The 23,190-nt window shown below is 30.1% G+C and overlaps 1 protein-coding gene across 3 annotated transcripts in view; it reads right to left on the bottom strand.

The window, feature by feature from the left end:
- The window catches only part of LOC129968728 (anoctamin-4-like), a 255,838-nt gene that overhangs the window by 36,456 nt on the left and 196,192 nt on the right, over positions 1-23,190 (bottom strand). For all 3 annotated transcript variants that reach the window (XM_056082911.1, XM_056082912.1, XM_056082913.1), the window contains 5 exons: positions 21,471-21,507; positions 20,480-20,591; positions 11,834-11,888; positions 11,627-11,724; positions 10,377-10,516 (listed from right to left, as the gene is read on the bottom strand). In XM_056082911.1, the coding sequence (XP_055938886.1) occupies positions 10,377-10,516; positions 11,627-11,724; positions 11,834-11,888; positions 20,480-20,591; positions 21,471-21,507 (442 nt within the window). The remainder of the gene's footprint in view (positions 1-10,376; positions 10,517-11,626; positions 11,725-11,833; positions 11,889-20,479; positions 20,592-21,470; positions 21,508-23,190) is intronic.

The raw sequence follows: 23,190 nt of genomic DNA, 5'->3' as shown, positions 1-23,190 counted from the left end.
TGAAAGCGGATATGGAAATTCCACTTCCATTGTTTGAAGAAAGTGATTCCTTTAACCTCAAAAGCACGTGATTGAATGATTTGAAGGATGAGTTTAAATTTCATCATAATATATAAAAAAAAGAACATTGCTACAAATCGTGTATGAAATTAAATTTAAAAAATTGAATGAAAAGGATGAAAGAAATTGTACTTTAATAAAATTGATATGTTTAAAAAGGTATTTTTTAAGTTTTAAATAATGCAACAAATAATTTTTGCGTGGCAACAGTTTTGAAAGACATAAATATCAATTTCCATAGGCAAGTCATAACGATTATCTACCGTACAAACGCTCATCGCCATGACTCACGCTTGATATTCGAACCCTTTATGTAATTAAATTACTCTTTTTTGCTATCTTTTAATTGAAATAGAGAAAGATTATCTAATTAGGTAAATGGTTTGCTACAATTAGATAGCAGTTGAGGACCACAAGCGAATTACGCGACAGTGAACAAGTTAAGCCTTTTTTCGCGCTCAATTAAAACTTTTGTAACACATTACTACTTTGATTTCATTTGTGCCTTGTTTCTTGTTACCGAGTAGAGATTCCAGCGTGTTCTATTCCAAGCATTTCTTATAATATTTAGCCCCTTCATTAATTAGATAGGCGAAGAATTGAATTAAATTCAGCTGTAAAATTCAATGAAATAATATGAAACGTTCAATAGACATTTATTTACATTTGACTATTTATCTTCGACCTACATGTTAGCGTTTTACATTTTAGATTAAAATTATTTATTTTATAAACCTAAATTGTAAACCACTAAATTTGAGATTGAATTGTCACCTTTTTCCATGAGTTGTGTCCTTCAATTCAAGAAGCTGCATTTCATATTAATAAATGACCGTAATCAACTATAAAGTAGAACTATATAATAGATCAACTGTAGAATAAAACGTAAGGCAGCCATATTTATTTATAAATAATTCAGCTAATCATTTTTAGAAATCTTTACGTAGTTTACTGGTTCAGAGTCAGCATAAAGTATGAATGAATAAAAAAAAATTGTTTTTCCCTCGCTAGTTTAAGAAGAAAAAATGAAGTATACGTGTACTCATTCTGTTCTTTAAGTAATATATGAATTCATCTTAAAGATAATTTATCACAGTAGTTTCAACATTTTTTAATAATAATTTTTACTTATTCCATTATAGTACAGAAAGCTACTGTTTAAACAAAAGCAATCAGATTTTCTGAACATCACAAACGATCTCAAACCTGAACGAATAACCGAGACGTGGTTGGATATTTTTGGAATTTGGACAAAATCAAGAAAATAAATAAATAAATAAAAATAAAAATTTAAACATTTAGAAAAATGTAAAAGTTTATAAGCAAAGAATTATTAGAATATAATCAGAAAAAATATAAGTAATATATTTTATTATTAGGTGTAATAGATTTCCTTAAGACCTAATCGTTTTCAATGGTAATTTTTTGGTAACCATTTTTTCTAAAAAAACTGAAAACCGATAAGAAAAATTTGCCTACAAATTTTTTTCAGTCTAAATTTTCTTATATTTTTAATATTAATATTAAATGATAAATAAAAATCGTATAGAGACGAGACTCTTTATAACTTCATTATGAGACAGATGAAATAATTGACGAGATTCAGGAAGAGTTTTTCAATTATTTTCTAAGTTCCATATTGCGCATGACACAAACACGAACACGAAAACACACGACACTCGCTTAGAATACAATCTAATAATGACCCCGAGAAAGATCGTGAGGAATATACCTTGATGTTAATAAGGTAACGCCATCTGTTGTATCAAAAGAGAAGGTAGTAGAGTTATGTAACCATTACAAAATTAGGTAATTCCTATTCAGAAGAAATCATGGACAAAAAAAGTAAAATATCAAGATTATCCGTGATGTCTTGACACATAAATTAAATTCATGTGTCCAGATGTAAAATACATTGCGATGATATAAATAAAAATAAACTCGAGCTACCTTCTATAAATTATTTTAAAAGAAAAAAAAATGCGCTGATCTTCTGATTGCATTTAATTTATTCTATATGTACAATCAAACAGTGAATAAAACGAAATTTAAGTTATTTATTACGTAGAAAAGAAGCTTTAATTCGCTTTAAGCTAAGTCCATTTATTTTTGTAAAGACAAGTTCCCACGAAGCAGAAAATTTATTTTCAGTTTTCATTCTAGTAATTAATAAGAGCTGATTATCTATTTTTATTTTTCACTTATTTGACAAAAGGGGTTATCCTTGGCGACATTTTGGAAATATCAGCCATATTTCTTTTTAAAGAAATAGAGTTTTCTATCTCCAGGAATTAAACAGCGTCATCAATGACGTCAGCAAGTCAGAAAATTCTTTATTTTTCTGAAACTAGCAAGTTGAGAAACCTATTACGTCAGTCGAAGCTTCTTTCAGTGGTTATTATACAGTGTAAAAGAATCAAATTATTTCTTACAATAAGTAATGGCCTTTAAAATTTTCCGGTGTGCTTTCCGTTTCTCCATACTTTAAGCATTAGATCGATATGAAGAACTTTTCGCTTTTTCAAAGATGCTCACTATTCAAAAGTATTTTAAGCATATTATTTTGAACAGCGGTTTTAATAGTTAGAGAAATTCTTTGAAAGTAAATTTGGGATTTGATATACTTAACGAAGAAAGCTATTTTTTGCATAGTTAAAATTAATTGAATTTTTCATTTTTTTTTTAATTCTCTGAAATCGTGATACATGAAGAAGGCAAAAGCCTTTAGTAAAATGTGTCAAATGTTAAAATATTTTTAAAACTTCTAAATATGATTTTAAATTAATTATCAGAAATATTTATATAAGCGGATCTAAGAAAAATGTTAAAATATAGGTGATGAATAGGCCAATAAAAATTTTGATAACTAAATTTAAAATAATAAAAATGTAATAAATATATAAAATGAAAAACTTTTAATTAAAACAATAAATAATGGCGGATTTGAAGCTAGAATAATTATTAAGATAATAAATATTATACTATACTATATATTATTATATATTAATATGCTATTACTGCATAATAATAATTATTTTAGGATTGACGTCAAAATTTTCTGCCTTAATTAAACAATAAGAATGACATCTAATTTAACATTTTAATTTCAAAGCTTCCATGTTCATTAATTTCTGGTTATTTGATCCTCAAACATCAATTTAAGACCTTATTGATGCCATAACAGAAATTTAGCCGAAGTCTATCACAGCTTTCTAGAAAAGACTTTAAATTCTTTTATGCTGGATACCATAATTTTCGTTTCTTAAATTTAAAAATATATTTTGCTTATTCTTATTTAAGAAGAGGGATAACTGATATTATTGCTTAGAAATACAAAGAGATTTTAAAATGTTTTAAATAATTTTTCTTTCGTTAAGAAATTTCTTTTATTTTAATCATTTTTTCTTTCATTTCATTATTTTGAAGATATTTCTATTCTATCTGTTTTAGAAAACAAATTGCGCCAAGAAAAAAAAATGCGTACGCAGTACAACCAAAATAAACATAAATTCACCATCAATAACTAGCGGGAGTGCATCGGATACTCTCCAGTAATAGTTTTATCCACTTTCAGTCGAATGAAACTGTCAATCGTCGCCAATGTCTTAATAGACATCAGTGGATAATGCTTAAGATATATAGATCTTTAGTGCGAAACTAACAATTTTACTAAATTTATCAAGCTAATATGTAATTTGGGAGCTCTTTCGAAGATCCATTATAACCAAAATTTAACTTGCAGTTGCAGTAACTGCAGTAACTACAGTTGCAGTCAAAAGATCACAAACCAAATTTCTATGATATAAGTCGTAGGTTTTACATGCATGCAAAAGCACAGAGCGACAAACGATCATGTGACACATTTGGCTCAAAATTTGGAAAGCATCTACACATTAAATTCGAAACTTGTGCACCAAATTTTATGTATCCAACTTTTTTCGTTTTGTAATTATCGAAGTTACACCTATTCGAACAGCCAGCTAGACAGATTTCGTTCGAATGTGTAAAGTTCATATACTAAATTTCATGTGTGTAGCTCAAATTTTTTTTGAGTTATTTCGCTCACAGACATACAAATAGATATAATGCCAAAATATTTTTTTTTTTTTTTTGAACTCAGGGAAGTTTTAAAAGTGGAGTTCCGTTAAAATCTCAAGCTCGAATTTTCTGACGATTACAGTGTAGTGAATAGCTTATAAGCCAGTTAATAGCTACGCTGCACGAGCAATTGCTTTTGTATCATGGCCATGTTACTGGACTGCGAACCACAAAGTCCCAGATTCTACCTCGCTCATCCCAATGGGCTACATTGGTGACCTCAGACGATGAACCTTCAACCTTCTTACAGCTGTTGTGGCGCCATCTACTCACAGCAAACCAAAGTCGTCAGATTCACTTGACGCAGCAAACCAAAGTCGCCAGACTCACTTGAAGCAGCAACAGCATCAGCAACCACTCACCCACACACGCTCGCCATAACGCTTGGCGCTACTCAAATAGGTACAGGCACATTAAATTGAACAGCTAATACATCACCACTCAACAACCATATCGTTCGTCTCACCTCCGTCTCACTGAAGGGAGAGTCTGTGGTGAGTAGCTTATAAGCCAGTTAACAACTACGCTGCACGAGCAATTGCTTTTGTATCATGATTATGTTACTGGACTGCGAACCACAAGGTTCCAGGTTCTATCCTCGGCCATACCAATTCGCCACAACAGTATTTTCTCTACACTTCGTATACGAGAAAATACAAAACAATGTCAAAATAAGGTGTGAGTTTTATGAGCTTATCTAAGCTGGCAGACGATACAGTGAAAGTGAACTTAAATGCCTTGAAACAAAAATTTTGTTTGTGATTAGCCAATAATCCAAATGTTTACCTTTTTTTAAATGTCCCATTCAGTATTAAGTATAATAATAATAATGTAATAACTTTGATTATTTAAGCTATTTTAAATATTTTAGAAATCCATTATATTTTTATTTATCGTTTTTATGTCAATACAACAAATACAATAGAAATTCGCCCATCTGAAGTCAAGAAAAAGTATTTAAGAGTCTATTTAATTACAAATTTCAATATCCCCACAAAAAATAATTTACTGTAAATAAAATAAATTACTTTACAATATTAATAATCCCTTCTCAACTATGTTGGAGCAAAATACTCCATTCCATAAATGTATTCGAAAAACGAATGAATTGACAGCTATCAATAAGATTGATTTTTTTTTTATGTTTCCAAAAAAAAAAAAAAATGATAGCTATCGCATTTGAATAATTTATTTCCTTCCATTATCGATCTATTTTGCTTGAATGAATTCCATCCACAATTCCCCTCCTGAGCCCGTTTCTTCCTTTTCTTAAACTTAGAGGCCGAGTTGATTCAAGAGTATTTTACGGGGAACTGTGAGGTTTACTTTTTTCCTTAGAAGAGCGCTTCAAAAATGAAGAGAGCTTCCGTTTCCTGAAAACATTTTTTTAAATCCCAGAATCATGTATCGAGACACGACAGGTTTATAAAACTTTATAAAGAGGTTCTCTAGAATGTCTCTTTTCGTATGTATATTTGGACCCAAAGTGGTTTAGAGTCGTTGAAAACGAATTCATTTAAAGGTGTGGTATAAATGTACATTTCTTTTCACTGTATTGAATTAAATGAATGCATTTTGGATCTTTCTTGACGAATGATATTAGTTATGAGAGAAGTTCGTGCAAGTATAAAGAAAGTTTTAATTGAAATACTGATTAGATTTATTTTATTCTTTAGCTATGCGTGATGGTGGAATTCATAAAGTTGCAGAGGAAAGTTTTTTCTACCTTTACTGTGGCATTTAATAAGAGAAAATCAAATCTAAAGGTAGTTTATGTTTTTTTTTTTTTTTTGCTTTCTTCCGTTCTAATTGCATTTAGATTGCAAAAAATGAATGGAATACAGTGTACCAAGAGATTAAAACTTATTTTCACCTTATTCATAACTTGATTCTTTTAGTTTGAAAAGCGTGAGGATTTCCAATTTACATTGCAGTTATTTATTTATGGGCAGTGATGGTTTTGATATAACTTGGTTTACCATATCTTACAATGTATATGACGCGTGATAAATCGGATCATCTTTTGTTTGTTAAAATGATCGTAGGGTTAAAAAGCCGAAGCCATTTTCGGCAAATTTACTGAAAATGTAATTTTTCTTTCTTTGGAGGATGATTCTTGGAATTTGATGTGGGCTTTGCAACCATTTATTAATGGTTCTGATACAAATTGGTCTAATATATATTGCTATGTCCTTGAATTATAGATTCGGGGTATTATTCTTTCTCCTGTTGCTGGAAACTTCCATGGAGTATATAGATAGAAATCTGTTTTAATAAATTTATTGAAAATATTTTTTCATTTTCTTCGGAGCATTATTCTTGGATTTTGAAAGATATGGAACGTTCCCATAATTCATTCATTAATGGACCGTGATAGTTTCGATAACACTTGATCAAACATATCTTGCCTTGCCCATGAAATAAGAACTAATACGTCCTTTTTTTAATTTTAAAATGATTTTGGGGTACAGAGGTAAATATCTATTTCAGTGCCAGAAGAAGGGGACTGACATGTATGCCTTCTTCCTGAGATGAAGGGTGAGAGGGAATTTCATGAACTAAGAAAATCATGAAAACTGCAACAGTCAACTCAATGACAACGAGCATTTCTTTGTTAAGCCCTCATTCGCCCGTCAATTATTGAAAAATGCAGTTTAAGAACATTCCAATAAAACAGAATTTGCAACCCATTCCTGTCATTCATGTTGTCTAATTTTGTCAAAAACTAGAAGTCCTATACTGGTGTTTCGTCAATCAGTGAATGCCAATTATTGAAAAGTGCAAAGAAGGGACTTTAGGGAAAACAATTGAGTTTTCGATATCATTAGATTTCGATATATTTTTTTCTGGTTAAAAATGAAACAGAGAGTTTAGGTTTCCATAAAAAAAGAGTGTTCAAAACAATTCCAGGATTGAAAATAATGCTGAAACTGAAACAAATAGACTAATATCTATAATTTTTTCAGAGGTACATATCCATATACTTTATTTAAGATTCAAAAAGAATTGGATATTTGTTGTGAAGATTTCCAAGAATCAATACTTTCTAACTGTTTTATAGAAAATGGATAAATTTATATTTTTATAAATATATAAACAATTTTAGAAAATATTTGAAGTTATATAAAATAATGAAAAAAACAAAGTATTTAAATAATTTTTCTCTGACATCAGTGCTTTGACAAAAATTTACTCCATTTCTACCCTTTCCCCCTTTTTCAAATTCAACCATTTATTTTATTCATGAATTTTTCCGCTGGTAACTGTGAAGTTTGCTTTTCTCCATGAGAGTGCTTCAAAACTGAAGGAAAATTTCAATTTCCTCTGGAAAAGTTTTAAAAGGATGCATCTTAGGACAACATATTTTTCATATGTCCTATAAAAAGTTCACTGAAATAACTCTTTCTGTATTTGTTGTTCGCAGAAAGTTGTTTAACTGAGCTGAATCGAACTATTATAAGAGCCTGGTTGAAATGATTATATCTTTCTTTTATAAAAAATATTGAATGGTTTATGGTTATTTTTTATGAATGAAATATAGCATGAGGAAAAGCACGCATACATAAGAAAGGAAAGAATGGAATTCAGAGATTTATTTTACTTTTTACTTTTGGAAGTACGCCAGAAATAATTCATACAGACGCACATTTTTGTTAGATTTTTGAAGAATAATTTAAAGACTTTTTCACTCTCCCAACTTTTCTTCCTTTTTAAAACAAGCTGGAAGAAAATGAATTATGTTTTAATTTACTCTACTTATTTTACTCGCAAGTATGAGAAAATAATTTACAGATGGGATTTCATCTTTTTTAGAAATAAAATTAGATTATTGTAAGAAACTATAGATTTTCTAGAGTTTTCTTGCCTCGGAATGAATTTAATTCTATTAACTTACGAAAGACCAGTTTAAAATCAGAAGGTGCAGGGTCAATATCCAATTTTTTCAGATGTGAGAAATAAATGTTTAAGAAAGGATCATTTAGTATTCCAATGATTCGGAAGATATATGGAGAGATAAAAAAAATCTTTTCATTTATTCTTCGATGTGAATGCAAAATCATTTTCAAATCTCAGAGATATTGAAGAAAAGAGCTGTTGAGACAGATTTAAAACATTTCAGTTTACCACTCTTATAACCAGCTCATAACTTACGAGCAATATTCTCAAATGCAAAAACATGTTCGATAAGGCCATGTGGATATCAAAATATCTATTTAGTTATCAAAACAATTTGAAAAGTTATGACATTTTTTTAAATCATTACAAATTTCTAAAATTCTCGATTACTTGTATCCTAGAAAAATGATTAAAATGGTCCGAATTATTATATTTATGTGAGTATGATTTTTTTTCATTTTTTTATACGAAGCGTATAAAGAAAAGTGATTTTAATTGACAAAATCTTTAGATTTTGATGTATCTGTGTTAGATTGACTTGAGTTAGATAAGAAAACATTATCTCTGATCGTTCTTCAGCATGTGAATAAGTGAAAAGGCAATGAGAGAGATACATGCAATTTTATATATAATTTTGTATTAGAAATCTGTACAAATAGGTTTGATCGACCTTCTTGAAAGTATGAACGCTACAACTTAAAAACAAAGCAAGGGAGATAAATAAAATTTAGTGTGTGGGTTTGATATCAAAGTTGTAGATTTGTATGAAATTTTGGGTTTCAATCGTCTGAAAAACGAAGTCAAATGTACAGGGTGGTCCAAAAAAAAACTTCCCCTATATATGAAACCCTAGCGGCCTATCCGCTCAACCAATCAAGCCAAAATTTCAGACATGGTTGTTTGAAGGTATGCGCTGGAGATTGTGATGATTCTAAACAACACAGAGCTCATGGCTACGGTTACAGTGAGAGAATTTCGAAATTTTCGAATGGCAACGCCCACTTTTTCCTTGCGCAAATTGATCAGCGTATTGAAAAACCACAAATGGTGTTGGAACGATTAGCGTGTGACGAAAATTAGCGGCGTAAGTCATTTACAAAGAAGAGCATTATAAAGGACTAATGACAACACAGAGAGGAGGAGCTTTGACGCACTTTGCATAATTCACAGGGTTAAACAGTAGCAACGAAATGTCATTAGTGACATTGTATGGATGCAAGATGGGGCTCCTCCACACGTCACCCAATGTGTTCGATCAGTGCTGCAACAACACTTTGGTGATAGAGTCATCTCTCATAACTTTGCGGTTTCGTGGCCACCGCGATCCCCCGACTCATTCCTATGGATTTCTGGTTCTGAGGTTATCTGAAATCTAAGGTGTACACGCCTGGTCCAGGAGATGTGTCAGAATTGCAAGATGTCATAACACGTGTGAAGTTATGCAGATTCCTTCTTTCATGTTACGTCCGACATTGTTGTCCACAATCTTCCGAATCCAATGCGTTGTCGCCTGCGAAGGCGAACACGTTGAAAATCTGTAATTATAAATTTCCACTCCAATAAAAGCTTTTTTTTTTCTATCCTCTCTGTATTGTCATTAGTCCTTTATAATGCTCTTCTTTGCAAATGCTTTACGCCGGCAATTTTCATCACACGTTAATCGTTCCAACGTCATTTGTGGTTTTTAAATACGCTGATCAATTTGCGCAAGGAAAAAGGGGGTGTTGCCATTCGAAAATTTCGAAATTCTCTCACTGTAACCGTGAGCTCTGAGTTGTTTAGAATTATCACAATCTCCAGCGCATACCTTCAAACAACCATGTCTGAAATTTTGGTTCGATTGGTTGAGTGGATAGGCCGCTAGGGTTTCATATATAGGGGAATTTTTTTTTGACCACCCTGTATATTCGAATATCTGAATTAAAATACGAAGCGAAATACAAAATGTGCCAGATTAAGTTTCTTTCTGTCCTGCGATAAATTGCAAACTGCAAATTATCCCCAACCATTTCTTGTCATTATTTGATTGGAATCTGGAATTTTATGTATTATGGAGCTTGGTGATCTTGGCTTAATCTGAAAATCGCCCATTCGAGAGTGCAACCATTTTGGCGAAATCTGAAAATCGCCTAGTAAACCATGGTGGTCAAAATAAACAGTTATCACTTTTTGAGAAAGCATATAAGAAAGGAGAAAACGCTGGTTATGGAAGAGCAGTTTAAAAATTATTAAAAAGTATTCAGTATTCAGTATATTAAATATTCAGTTAGAAAAATTTGCTTTTAGTAATGATCTGCGAAGAAGAATATAAAAATGCTCACCCATTTCCAGGTACTCGTCGAAGAGGGCCATGCGATCACATTCTAACAGGTTGTAGTCGATCTCCCAGCGAGTTGTGGCAACTCTATCCTTTGGACCGTCTCGCGTCCTCCACCAACGCTTCCACCAGTTCATCATTTCCCTACAGTAAACAATATCTATAGAAGTACAGACAGGCAGCAAGCGAATTTTTGTTACCTTAAAAAGGATGTTCGAAAATGGAGCAACAAATACCAGTTTTATTGCAGTAAAACATTTTCTAATTTTGATGATTTTTAAAAAAACATTTTAAGGATATTTTGTAGCCATTCTTTTCATTGTTAATTAGATGTATTCCTTGGTTTATTGCATGGATAAAATATATTTTAAATTATATTATCGCTGTTATATTTTTATTTATAGTGTCGCTGTTATATAATTAAGAGCAAATTTTGAAAATGAAATAAAGATATACGAATCAATCCTAAAGCATTATAATAATATGATGATCATCTTTTTCCGACACAAAGTTCAAAATTTAAGAATTTTTTTTTTTTTTGCTCAAAAATAATTTTATTAATGAGTGACAACGAAACTATCTTATTTCCATCTTTTTCAATATGATAGTTATTTTTCCAGCAAAAAAAGACTTAACTGCTTATGTTAAACCAAGTTTGGATTCCTTTCAAATAATAACTATTATATCCGGGGCAAATTCTAGAAAAGAAGGTGAAAAAAAACATTAATTAAATTTACCATTTAAAGCAATTAATATATATTATTTTCAAGTAAATTAACAGCTATGTTTTAAAGATTTCTCCTTACGTTTTGAATTAATTTTTTTATTGAAACATAAGCCTTTTTTTTCGTCAATCTTCACAATATGTATACACCCAGAAGAAATTCGTCATTCTTAAAAGGACGGGACAAATATTTAACTACTGTAACTGTACTGTTCCTGAATGTATTGAGTAATCTCTTCTTCTAATACTGTAATAAATAAATGAATGAAATAAAAAGATATGAATTGAATCGTTTATACTTGAAAAAGTATTAATAATTTCCAAATATTTCATAAAAAAAATGTAATATTTGCAAATTTTGTATATAAGCTTGACTATTGACATCTTTTTAATGGGGTCTTCTACGTTTCTCTCTTGGGATTTTGGCCCTAGGTAGAGTTTCAACCTGCCAAATCTAAAACACGACAATGGTTCTAATCTATTTTAAATGTTTTGATTCTATCTCCGAAAAAAAAAGTCGATGTACTCACGCCCAAGAAAGCTCAGAAATGTTATTTAAAATTTGTTTTCCAACCATGATGATGGCCAGCTGAACGCATACTTCGAAAAGGCACCCTCCAAGCTCACACTATAAAAGAGAAGAAGTGAAAAAATATATAATTTAAATCATATGGAATTAACATAAAATTATTGCACCACATCCATTTGAGATTTCTAAATAATTTTTAAATACTCACTTGATCTTGTCTAAAGCCAAATAAAGTAAACGCTTGTCCAGGATGGCCAAAAAATCTATGAAAAGAAGAATTAATTCTAATTATCTAAATCATGAACTCATTAAGAATTTTAACTACGATTCATGTGATGAAAAATTAATTAAAACTATATTTAAAAATTTTTAGAACCAATTTTGTTTTCTTTTCTTTGATAATTATTGTTTTAAATTCATGTTCTTATGAAAAAAGTTGAAGGAGTCCTTAAACCATTAAAATAATAAAATGATTAGAACATTTGTTAATGGCGCATTGTTGAAGTATTGATTTTATAATCGTCAAAAAAATTCGAATTCGAAATTTTTACAAATCACTATGCTTTAGACCACAATGAGTCCAAAAATCGTATCTTTCGAATTATGTCTGTAGCTTTATCTGTTTATGCATATGATACCTCAAACACTTACCTCAGACAGATGATATATGATACCTCAGACAGATGAAATTTTATATTTAGACCAAATTTGTAGATGTCTCTCAAATTTTAGTGAAATCTATTCAGAGAAACACTGTACGACTGTCGTTCAGAGGAAACGACTATTCAAGTACAATCAACTCATTACTACAAAATGTAACAAGCAAGATAAATAAAATTTGGTATCTAAAATATAGATGCCAAATTTGATCAATTTATTGCCAATAATTATACCAAATTTCATTTAATTTTATTGCAAAATGTTATTGATTTGAAGATAAATAAATCAGATTCTGCATATGAAATGTAGATTTTTTTTATCAAACTAAAACTGTCGAAGGGTTGATCGTCTGTCGGTTTGTACTTTCACTTGCATGTAAACGCAGTAACCCAAAAATTCAGTGATTTACAAAAAATAAATTTGGTACGTGTTTTTGACTAAAACTGAAATTTTATTCCAAATTTTATTTTCAAAATCAGTGAGAGGAAAATGTTTACTTTCGGTCACATGTGGATTAATCTCATTTTAGAGATTATTCGCCAAACAAATCGCCAAAGATCGCAGGCAGATTGAGCACAAATGGTATTCACGTTAAAGATGAATATTTTGTTAACAGTTTCCACCAATGTCATAGCCAAGGTCAAGTCATGTCAATGTCATAGCCAAGGTCAAGTCATGTCAATGTCATAGCCAAGTTTTAAATTTTGGGAAGGCTACTTTCTCTGGTTTTTATTTCATCTATGCTGAATTTTTAACTTAATTCTACTGTTTTAAAAAAAGCAAAAAAAAAAACAAGACCAACATGTATTTAAATATGAGTAAAAAAATCTGCATGTGAGGCAGATATTAATAATTATCATAGAAGGACAAGATGAACGTTAATAAATCTATTAACGAATGAATGGTAATGAATGTTTCATTTTGAGCAATTAATATGCCACTAAACCTAATATTATTATTATAAGCAAAAACTGTTATATTTTTCTTCGCAAATTAGTTTGAAAAAAATTGTAAATAATTAAACAGTCTTAAAATATTCTTGCTTCAATAAGAAATTGACTCAACTTTTATCGTAGATATAAACGCCAAATTCCAAAAAGTATTATAAATGGTATCTTAACCCTTTAAAGTACCATTTTTTTCTAAACATATGTTAAAATATTTTTAGGCTTGAAATTAGAAAAAGAAAAGGGATTCATTTAGCTCATTAGATAAATTTAATTTCTTTAATTAATTAATTTGGTTAATTAATAATTAAGTAACAAATCAAGACACGTCATTTTTGTGTGAGATAAAGAACTGAAGCATCTATGTTTCTATCTTTCTAAAAAAATTTGTCAGAACTGATGCCAACCTACATAATTTCATACAAAGATTGATAAATTTGGTGGGAAGCACATTTCCCACGACCCTAGAAAGGGTTAAACACCTTTATATGAAAGGTCACTGAATGCCAATTGACTGTAAGCCTATAAAATATATTAAAAGCATTCATTGAAACGAAATAAAATATTAAAATATGACTTATTGGATTAGCTTAAACTTCCATGGTCTTCAAACAGGATACTGTTTAGCACAGAGCGATAGTATTTTCATAAAGAAATGCTTTTTCTTAACATACAAAGATATAATAATCAGTGAAAATTAGGAGGTCTTTTCAACTCTAAGTTTGGTAAATAATTTTAAAAGAATACGTTTAAAAAATTTTTAAAAATGTGATTTAAGTTACAGTAAATATTTTTATTAATATCATAATTGCCTAAGGATATTTTTTACAATCCTATGTTAAACTCTTTATTAGTTATTTTAAGCTTGTTATTAAATCTCATCAAAATGGATTTTGAAATTAATTCCATTAACTCACATTGCAATTTCATCCTCTTTTAGCACCATAATCTTCTCGCATTAAATGAAGGTCCTTAGGATATTTAATCCACATATTTCTTTGAAATTTAAAGACTTATTCCAAGAAGTCCTCTTTCTAATGTCATTCGATTATATCGAAAAATGACTCTAATGAAGACTTTCCTGAAATAATCCGATTATAATAATGACACTCAACGGTATTTTTTAATGAAGCGCTTAACTCTTTAGCACAAATCGATACACTTCGATATTAAAAGATTACTAATACATTTAATCAATCGTTTCTATATTACACGCAGTGCTTATTTTCCGATGTAGTAATTGGGTCTTCTGAATATTTTAATGCAAAACGTCTTTAATCAAGGCTCCTATTTTAGTTTTTAAATAAATTAACGAAGCTGAAAAAGGCATTTTTTCATTTAATATGTTTACTCAATTAATTGAAATGGGCCATTTAATTTGTATATTTAATATTAAGTGAGAGTTAACAAAAATAATGAAAAATATATCGTTAGGAGATTGATGATTTGAAAAATTAACTTTCTGTAATGAACTGAAAGCTCAGCTCATGTATTCCTTAAAAATACTTAAGCGCAACAAGCTTAAAATATTCATTAAGGTTTGATATTATTTCATTGTTAGTGTACTTCTTTTAATTCACAGCTTCCATAGGCAAGCAAACATTTATTAATATATAAACCTGTTACTGTTATACAAATGAAAGAAATATAGATGGTATTCTTCTGTAAAGCAATACTGAAATATTTTGTTTGTACATAAGTTGCTACTTTGAGGCAAGGAAGAAATTTAATGATAAGTTTTTATAGTGATAATAAACCATTAGAAATAATTATCCCAAAACTTTCTTGTATAATTTCTAATGAATGTTCTTGTGTATAATTAAAAGCAGGAAATTGTAGAACAACATTTGCCAAGGAAAATATTAGCGTGCGATATTTAGTATATTAATCACTGGCATGAGGTTAATACACACCAAAATAGTTAATGTGTATTTTAGACACCTCTTCCCTTACCGATTGCAGCCAAAATTTGGCGCAGATCTTCAATTGTTGTCACAAGATCGCGCACCAAATTTAATTTATTTAAGTCTTTGAGATTTTCAGTTATTGCGTTTACATGCGTATAAAAGTCAACAGATAGTCAACCTTTAACGGATTTGGTTCCGAATTCGATACAGGTCTTAATTTGATGTTAAATCGTACCATCTAGTTTTATATGTTTCGCGGTTTTCGTGTTCACTTGTATTCAAACAGTTGGACATACAGACATTCTCTGAATGGAAGTAGTTCGGAATTTTATAAAGTCTACAAATGTGGTGTTAAATCTATTTACCAAATTTCATTCGTGTAGTTTAAAGCGTTTTTGAATTATATTGTTCAAAGACAGATATAATTACAAAATTATGTTTTCTATGGGTTTTCTAATGCGTTTCTTTCCTTTAAGGGTGTTAAATTTTAACAATACTTAATTAAAGTTGCGGTGGCCAGGTGTTAAGGTCTTGGTTTCCAGTCTGGAGAATTATAGTTTCGAATTCCAGTTTATCAAAATTAACGTCGAGCAGCGGACCTAATGTATCTAAATAAATCAGAGTCAAATGCTTTCCCATTTAGTGTGGCGCGGAAGCTTGGAGAGTTGGTGACATTCCAGGTCCCGTCTAAGTCCGCTGACTATAATTCACGATTGTGTGGTTCACTTCAAAATAATTTTTTTGTTGCCCGGCGAAACAAGTTGTATGAACCAAAAAAAAATTAGTTATTTCAGCTATTTGCAGATTAGATCTTCTTAATGATTAATTAAAATTCATTGTTAATATCCTAATTCTTTTGCGTTATTTCTGAGAAATATTAAAAATAATTCACCTTGTATACAATTTTCCCTGCTCTGATTTTTCTATAGTTACGTTGAATTATATATCATTTTGATGATAAAACTTATTTCTGCAGAAGCTAAATCATTTCGCAAAACGCATGGACATGGATAAGATTTAGATGAAAGCTGTTTCCACATCAGAAAATCCCTTTTGCATGCAAATAGTTACATTAGATGAAAATGACACGCATCGAATCTTGCCTTCCTCCAAAGACATTTTGCGGGGAAGGAAATATTTTAGAACATGTTTCGTGTTTACGCATCATATTTTATATGGGAAACGTTTCGGGTACAGACGGGACTTGACATTTCTGTCACCAAAATAAATTCAGGAAAAGAAACATTTGGAATATGTCTTTTTTTACCTTTTACCAGGTTTCAAGAGTGCAAAATATATTTTTCAAACTATTCTGGTCCTACTTTATATATACTGGTTCTGGGGAAGTACAGTTAATAGCCAATTAACTTGCTTAAAAAGCAGAAGCCTTAATTTATGATGATAGAATCCTAAATTTCGTATTAAAGTAATCTCTAAGTATTGCATTATTTGGGAATTTATATTACACAAAAAAACGTTAAAAATGATTGTTTTATTTTAGTTACGTTAGATTACAACCCATTTTGACTATTTGAGAATTTTGAGTTGCAGTAAGTTAATTTTTAAAATTATTAGAAATTCGAAATACAAGGAACGAAAGAATTAAATGATGATTTAAAATCCTCTTCGCCTCGAAATTTTACATTTGCAAAAGCCTTATGTATATTTTAATTACTTATTATTTTTATCGCTTGCATAAAAGTTAAAAATCCTATTTGATTTAAGCAATTTATCAATTCCATCTTTTATATTTTCCCGCACTTAAAGAGAAAGTAAAGTAAAGGTAAAAAAATTAGAACTAAAGAACTAGAACATTTCATACTTCCCTGGTTTCGGATAAACGCCTTTTTCAAAATTTTGTCTGTCTGTCTATAAACACAATAACTCAAAAATTGAATGACTTAAAGAAATGAAATCTAGTATGTGCTTCTATTTATAATGGTAGTTCTGTGTCAAATTCGGGAAAAAAGATAACTAAAATCCATATTCGGTTTTCTAGTACTTGTGAATTAACCATATCCCAGAGATTTATTGTCAAAAATACCCCCACCGAAAATCACACGCCAATAGGCTCTATCATAACTATTGTTCGCCAATGGCATGCAGTTAATAATACACAAGTACCGGTTTTCTTTTCTGTACTATAAATACACAACTCTCATGTGCGGACTTTGAAAATAAAAATCTGAGCACTCATGGCATTCACTGCTTTGCCCAGCATCCCAGTTCTTATGTGAGATTGGAGAAAGGGATAACAATTTTATTAGACAGTATGCGAGAAAAATTTCAGGATGACTATTAGGGATTGCAATACCGGGATACCGAATACCGGTATTTTGAGCCATTTGCACAATTTCGTAATACCGGTATTCACAAGTTTAAATACCGGTTTTTCGGTATTTACTAGAAATTTTTAAAATTGTCTCCACTATATGTTCAGGTATCCCGAACATAGCAAAATAGTATACGTTTTTGTTTTTATGTCTCCCTAATGGGCGAAATTAATTAGACAATTAATGGCTTAAATCTAAATTAGCGAAACATGGATTATCCCTGAAAGAAGATATTGTATCCATAACGACTGATGGGGCAACAATTATGAAAAAAAGTTGAAAAGTTGATTGGTGCAAATCAGCAGTTGTGCTATACACATGGAATTCAAGTAAGAGTAATAATGTATTGTACCAAAAAAAAAAAAATAAATAAATAAAGATCAGAAGAATCCAAATATTGTGGACATAGAAATTTCGGATTCCAACTTTGAAGAGACTAAGAGTGAGAGTGATATTGACAATGAAGATAATGACAATGTAATTCTTGAAGAAGATATTGCTAATGAGGATGAAATATTAACCTATCAAGAATTGTTTCCTATCATTTATAAAGTTCGAAAAATTGTTAAGATATTTAAACGTTCCCCTATAAAAATGATATATTACTAAAATATATACTAACTGAAAATAAAACAGAATATATGTTAATATTAGATCCTAAAACACGTTGGAACAGTTTACTCCTAATGATGGAATGATTTTTGAAACTGAGAAATCCAATCCTAAAAACAATAATCGACTGTAAATAATTTTCCTGTATTTCCTGTAAAAATAAACCTGTAAATTAATTTTTCAAATAGTGAATTCGACTTAATATCCAGAACTATATCAGCTCTACTTCCAATAAAACTGACTGAGGCATTATATCGGAGAGATTCTAATTTATTAACAGCTAATGCAACAATAAATTTCATGTTGAAGTCACTGAAAGAACAGCACACATCACTATCTGAAGAATTATATATTACATTGAAAAATCACACAAAAGATAGGCATACCGAAATAGAAAATGTCTTATGGTATTTACATAATTATAATGATTTTAAAAATGAAAAAGAAGAAAAGAAAATAACCAATTCAAATCTGATTAAGTTTAGAGTAAATTTTCTTAAAATTTTTTACCCACAAACCTATCCACATTCAGAAGAATTCGGTTCAATTATCGAAGATTATGATGTCACTACTGTCGATAGTGAAAAGGAAATGTCTCTTGAACAAAAATTAGAATTAGCGATAAATAAAAAAATTTCAACGAACCAAAATACAATACAGAAATCAGCTGTATCCAAAACCATCCGACGAGAAATCAATTTGTTTGAAGATGAGGGATTTAGAGGTAAATACTTGGAAATAGTATATCGCGCATTGTTAACAGTACCAACAACTAGCGTAGATGTCGAAAGAGCGTTTTCGACAGCTGGTCATTTTTACACAAAATTACTTTTCAGGCTTAATGACAGTACAATTGATGATTATGTTTTTTAAGATCACATTTCAAAAATTTGTAATAGTATCACAGACTGAATAGTGATATTTACACTTTCTTTGTGATTTAAATAAATAAAATATTTCTTTACTTTTTTGTGATTATATACTATTATAATTTATAAGTTATAATTTATTTTTTGTGATATTTACACTCTCTAACAAAACTGGCAAATAAAACAAAGAAACACCTGTGTTTTCTTTCTTTTTCTAAAATTTCTAATACCGGTATTAAAACCGGTATCCCGGTATTAAAATTTAAAAAATACCGAATACCGGTATTGAAATTTTGGTCCGGTATTGCAATCCCTAAATACAATGTTATCAAACAATATCCACTATTTTTTTTCCAAATTATTTTTAATTTTAACATTAAAACTAATGTCGCAAATTAATTCGAGTATCTAAAAAATAAAACATAAGCAATCTAAAATGTTCCTTATAAAAGCAGATGGAACATAAGGAACAAGTAAATGATTTTGAAACCATCTGACCAATTTTTAAGCATAACATATGCCAATGATTCAATGGGTTAAAGTATGGAATGGCAGGTCGGGAAATGAATCGAACGAAAAACGTTGCATCTTCTATAGTCTGGCTGCGTTTCTAAACAGTTTATTCAAAGATTACAGACAACGAATATTAATTGATTTTAAACCAGTATTGCAAAGACTGATGTTATTGTTGTTGTTTCTTATGGCATTTGCCATAGGCAAGCCCGCTGTTCGAAGACAGCGGATTTAGGCCCGGGGGGGGGGGGAACGCCTCTTGTTTCTATAGTAGCGCCATCTAGGGCAAAGAGAACGACTTAGCTACACACACGTCACAACCCTTTTTACGGGGCGGACTTCATTCACGCATTTCATTCACTCAAACACAGATCGTAATTTAGACCTGATTCGGAGAACGATCACCCCTGATCCAGTACCCCCAGTGGTATTACTCTCGACATGGAGAACTTTGTGACCACGACAGATTTAACGCGCGTCAGCCACCAAGCACGTGGGGAATCTTCGGTCGGCGGGGTTCGAACTCGACGGGGTTCGCTCTACCAACCAGGCTATCCCGGCTTTAAAGACTGATGTGCATTATAGAAATGAATACTTCGCTGTAGATGAGCTGGCGCTGTCAGTTTTTACCGATTTTTTTTTCAAGCGGGATGAAAATCAGGATCTATTTCCTCTGAAAACCCTTCAAGAGCACTTGAATGGAAACTAAAATTCTCCTCCTCTATGCATGCAAAAAAAAAAAAAAAAAAAAAAAAAAAAAAGATGATATATCTTCTTTTTCTTATGAACCCTCGAATGGTGGCCATTGCTAGATATATCGTATGAATTGAAATAGGAATTAATACCACGTAATATCAGAATAGAAAATGTTAATAAATTTTTTTTAAATGAAAATTTAAGAATTAGCTAGGAATTTGTATTCAGCCTCTTATTACTTAGGATAGCACTACTCATTTGATAATTTTAAATATTAAAAAACTATGTAGAGTTATATATAAACTTATTTTACTTACCGGCCTTTAAAAAAAGCAATGTATATGAGAGATGAGTACATATTGATGAATTCGAACAAAAACATTTTAAAAGTGAAGCTGTCCTCGTATTCTCGTTGGGTACGAGGTTGCTCTGCAAAGAAATAGATGATACGCTTAGAAAGATTAAGACAAGGATTGTGTGTTAATTTGTGTAGAGATTAAAATAACCTCAATATAAAGAAGTCTTCGTGTTTATGTATGCGTGTATTCTCAGAATCTCCTCCTAAATAACCAGAGCAGATTCAACTAAAATTTGAATAATTATTACTTAAGGTAAGGTGCAGAAAATTAAACTTTCAATTAATTCCAAATTAACCGAAATTTTGCACTTTTTCCGCAATAACTTCAGAGTAAATAACTTCATAGAATAATTTTTATGCCATCATAAAATTCAAAGTTTTTCCCCTTGATTGATACCAGTTTCATTTCCTTCTATTTTTATCATTAATCTTCAATTTCATTTTTAAAAATTTAATCAATAATTGACCAGTTGTAGATGATTTTAAAACAAGGAAATATATAGTTATTCTGCTGCTAAGGCAACGGTGAGATTTCGAAGTACTTTATTTTATTTTTTGATATTTCTGTTTTATTTTAAAAATAATTTTCGCCAGTTTTTGCTTCGATTTTAACAGATAAAGTTTATTTACTTATGTAAAAACTAATTAAAGCCGAAGGAGAAAAAAATTAATTATCGGGGTTTTTTAAAAATCGATTGGTTCAATTGAAATTTTCATATTAATCAAAGAAAGTCTCTGGCGATAAAAGAATTTTACTAAAAAAATTATTTCAAATAAATCATATTTAACGTTTTTATTTAAAATATTTTATATAAAAGTAGTTCTTACATTAAAAGGATTAAACGAGAAAAGATTTCCATCCCGAACAACGCTGGATATATCACCTAGTAATAACAATAAAAATGAATCTTTATTTTAAAATTTTAAAATTTTTTTAAATAAATACTTACCTAAATTTGTGAGTTTGGCAGTAAGTTCTCTGTAAACCTAAAGAAAAAAAAAAATTACAACTCTTAAATATGTTTTTCTTTACTTTCACGAAATTAGTATTGTCATACTACAGCTATATGAAGATAAAATAAATTTTTCGTGGCAAATTAAATTCTAAAAATAGGTCGAAACCGCTCAAGAGCAGATAATCGGCTGAAATAAAAAACACACTACACAAAAGGAAAAAAAAAAAGATAAGAGGGAGAAAAAAATATTCCGTATATTTCTTAGAATTCTAATCCAAAATTAATCTGTTTCATGTTTCTAATTTCTTTTGACTTCACGAAAAATTTCATTTCTTGTTATTTTTTTTATATCTCCCTTTTTATATATTTGTACTAAAATAAAAAAGAGACTCAGACTGATTAACGATTTCTGTGAATCTTTAAACTTGAAGACGATTTTCCATTAGCCATTTCGGAAAAAAATCCTGAGATGGAATTTTTAATTTGAGACCTTTTTCTATAAATGAATCTATTCTGATGAGATTCGCTCCGAAATTAAGAGGTCATTGTAGTCTAACGATACTGTGGAACTGAAAAGCACCATTTCGAGACTCAATTTCATAACGAGCTTCCTTTTCTGTATTCTTGTGACCGTTGAATCGTCAGTTAGAAAGGTTTCGAAATCCAGTTATGGTTTCAGATGTTTCGTCGGTGCCCATAGATTTTCATCTGCTGGTACTTTAAAATGAAGAGGTTCATCCTTTAACAGTAGCTGTAAAACAATTTGTATCATTCGAATCTTACCCCAATCGAAATTTCGAGATCTTTCAGAAGCACTGAACTTATAATTATTGTTATTAGTTCATAGTTCTCCTTGATAGATTTAGGACTAAATAGACTAGGCAGCTACCTAAGACAAGATAAAAGAAGGTCGCAAGTAGGGCGATTAAAGAAACTTTATTTTCCTAGTTTCCAAATAGATAATTTTGTAAAGAATCAGAATTAAAGAATTTAAATTTTAAGATATTTATTTTTTCATGGTGATTACTACATTAACATGTTATTGATACTGGTATAAACTTTGGATGGAAAGTGCCATTGTAGTGATATTTCCTTTTCGATATGAATCCAGTTCCATGATCAATTCAATTTGAAAGTGTTATAATTTTGTAGGTATACAAACTAAACTATAATCTTTTTTATATAAATTTTTAGTTTACCATATTAATATCAGTAATTTATAATTATACTAGGTGAATTCTCACGTAGCAATTATTAAACATGAAATGATCACTGGACTTCATTTTTTTTCAAAATACAGATTAACAAAAAAGTTCTGTTCTCTATGGAGTACTGAATTATTTCCCTTGATCAGTTTAATTCGTGTGTGAAATAATTATAACTGATTAAGTTTCAAAAACTAATTGTTGAACTAGAAGAATATGATTCCCCTATCCCAGAAACAGAGGAAATTCAAATGAATTGGTAAAATCTTTACGACACTTCACATATTCATTTTAGAATTAAGATTGTGAATAAAATTCTTTATAAGCAGATAAATTTTAAAAATTTCTTCCTGTTGTTTAATAAACTAAATTTTAACCTTTCAGGAAATAATTTTCCGAGAAAAGTAAGTGCAATCCAAAGTAAATAGATGCCAGAAAAAGTGTATCTACATGGGCAGCAATAATTTATGAAATTATATCTAGCTAAAAATATTTTATAGGGCTTTTTT

The sequence above is a fragment of the Argiope bruennichi genome, chromosome 5 (genome assembly GCF_947563725.1).
Source record: "Argiope bruennichi chromosome 5, qqArgBrue1.1, whole genome shotgun sequence".
Taxonomy (NCBI): Eukaryota; Metazoa; Arthropoda; class Arachnida; order Araneae; family Araneidae; genus Argiope; species Argiope bruennichi.
Note: the sequence above shows the minus strand (reverse complement) of the source record. Positions and strands in the feature narration are given on the sequence as shown.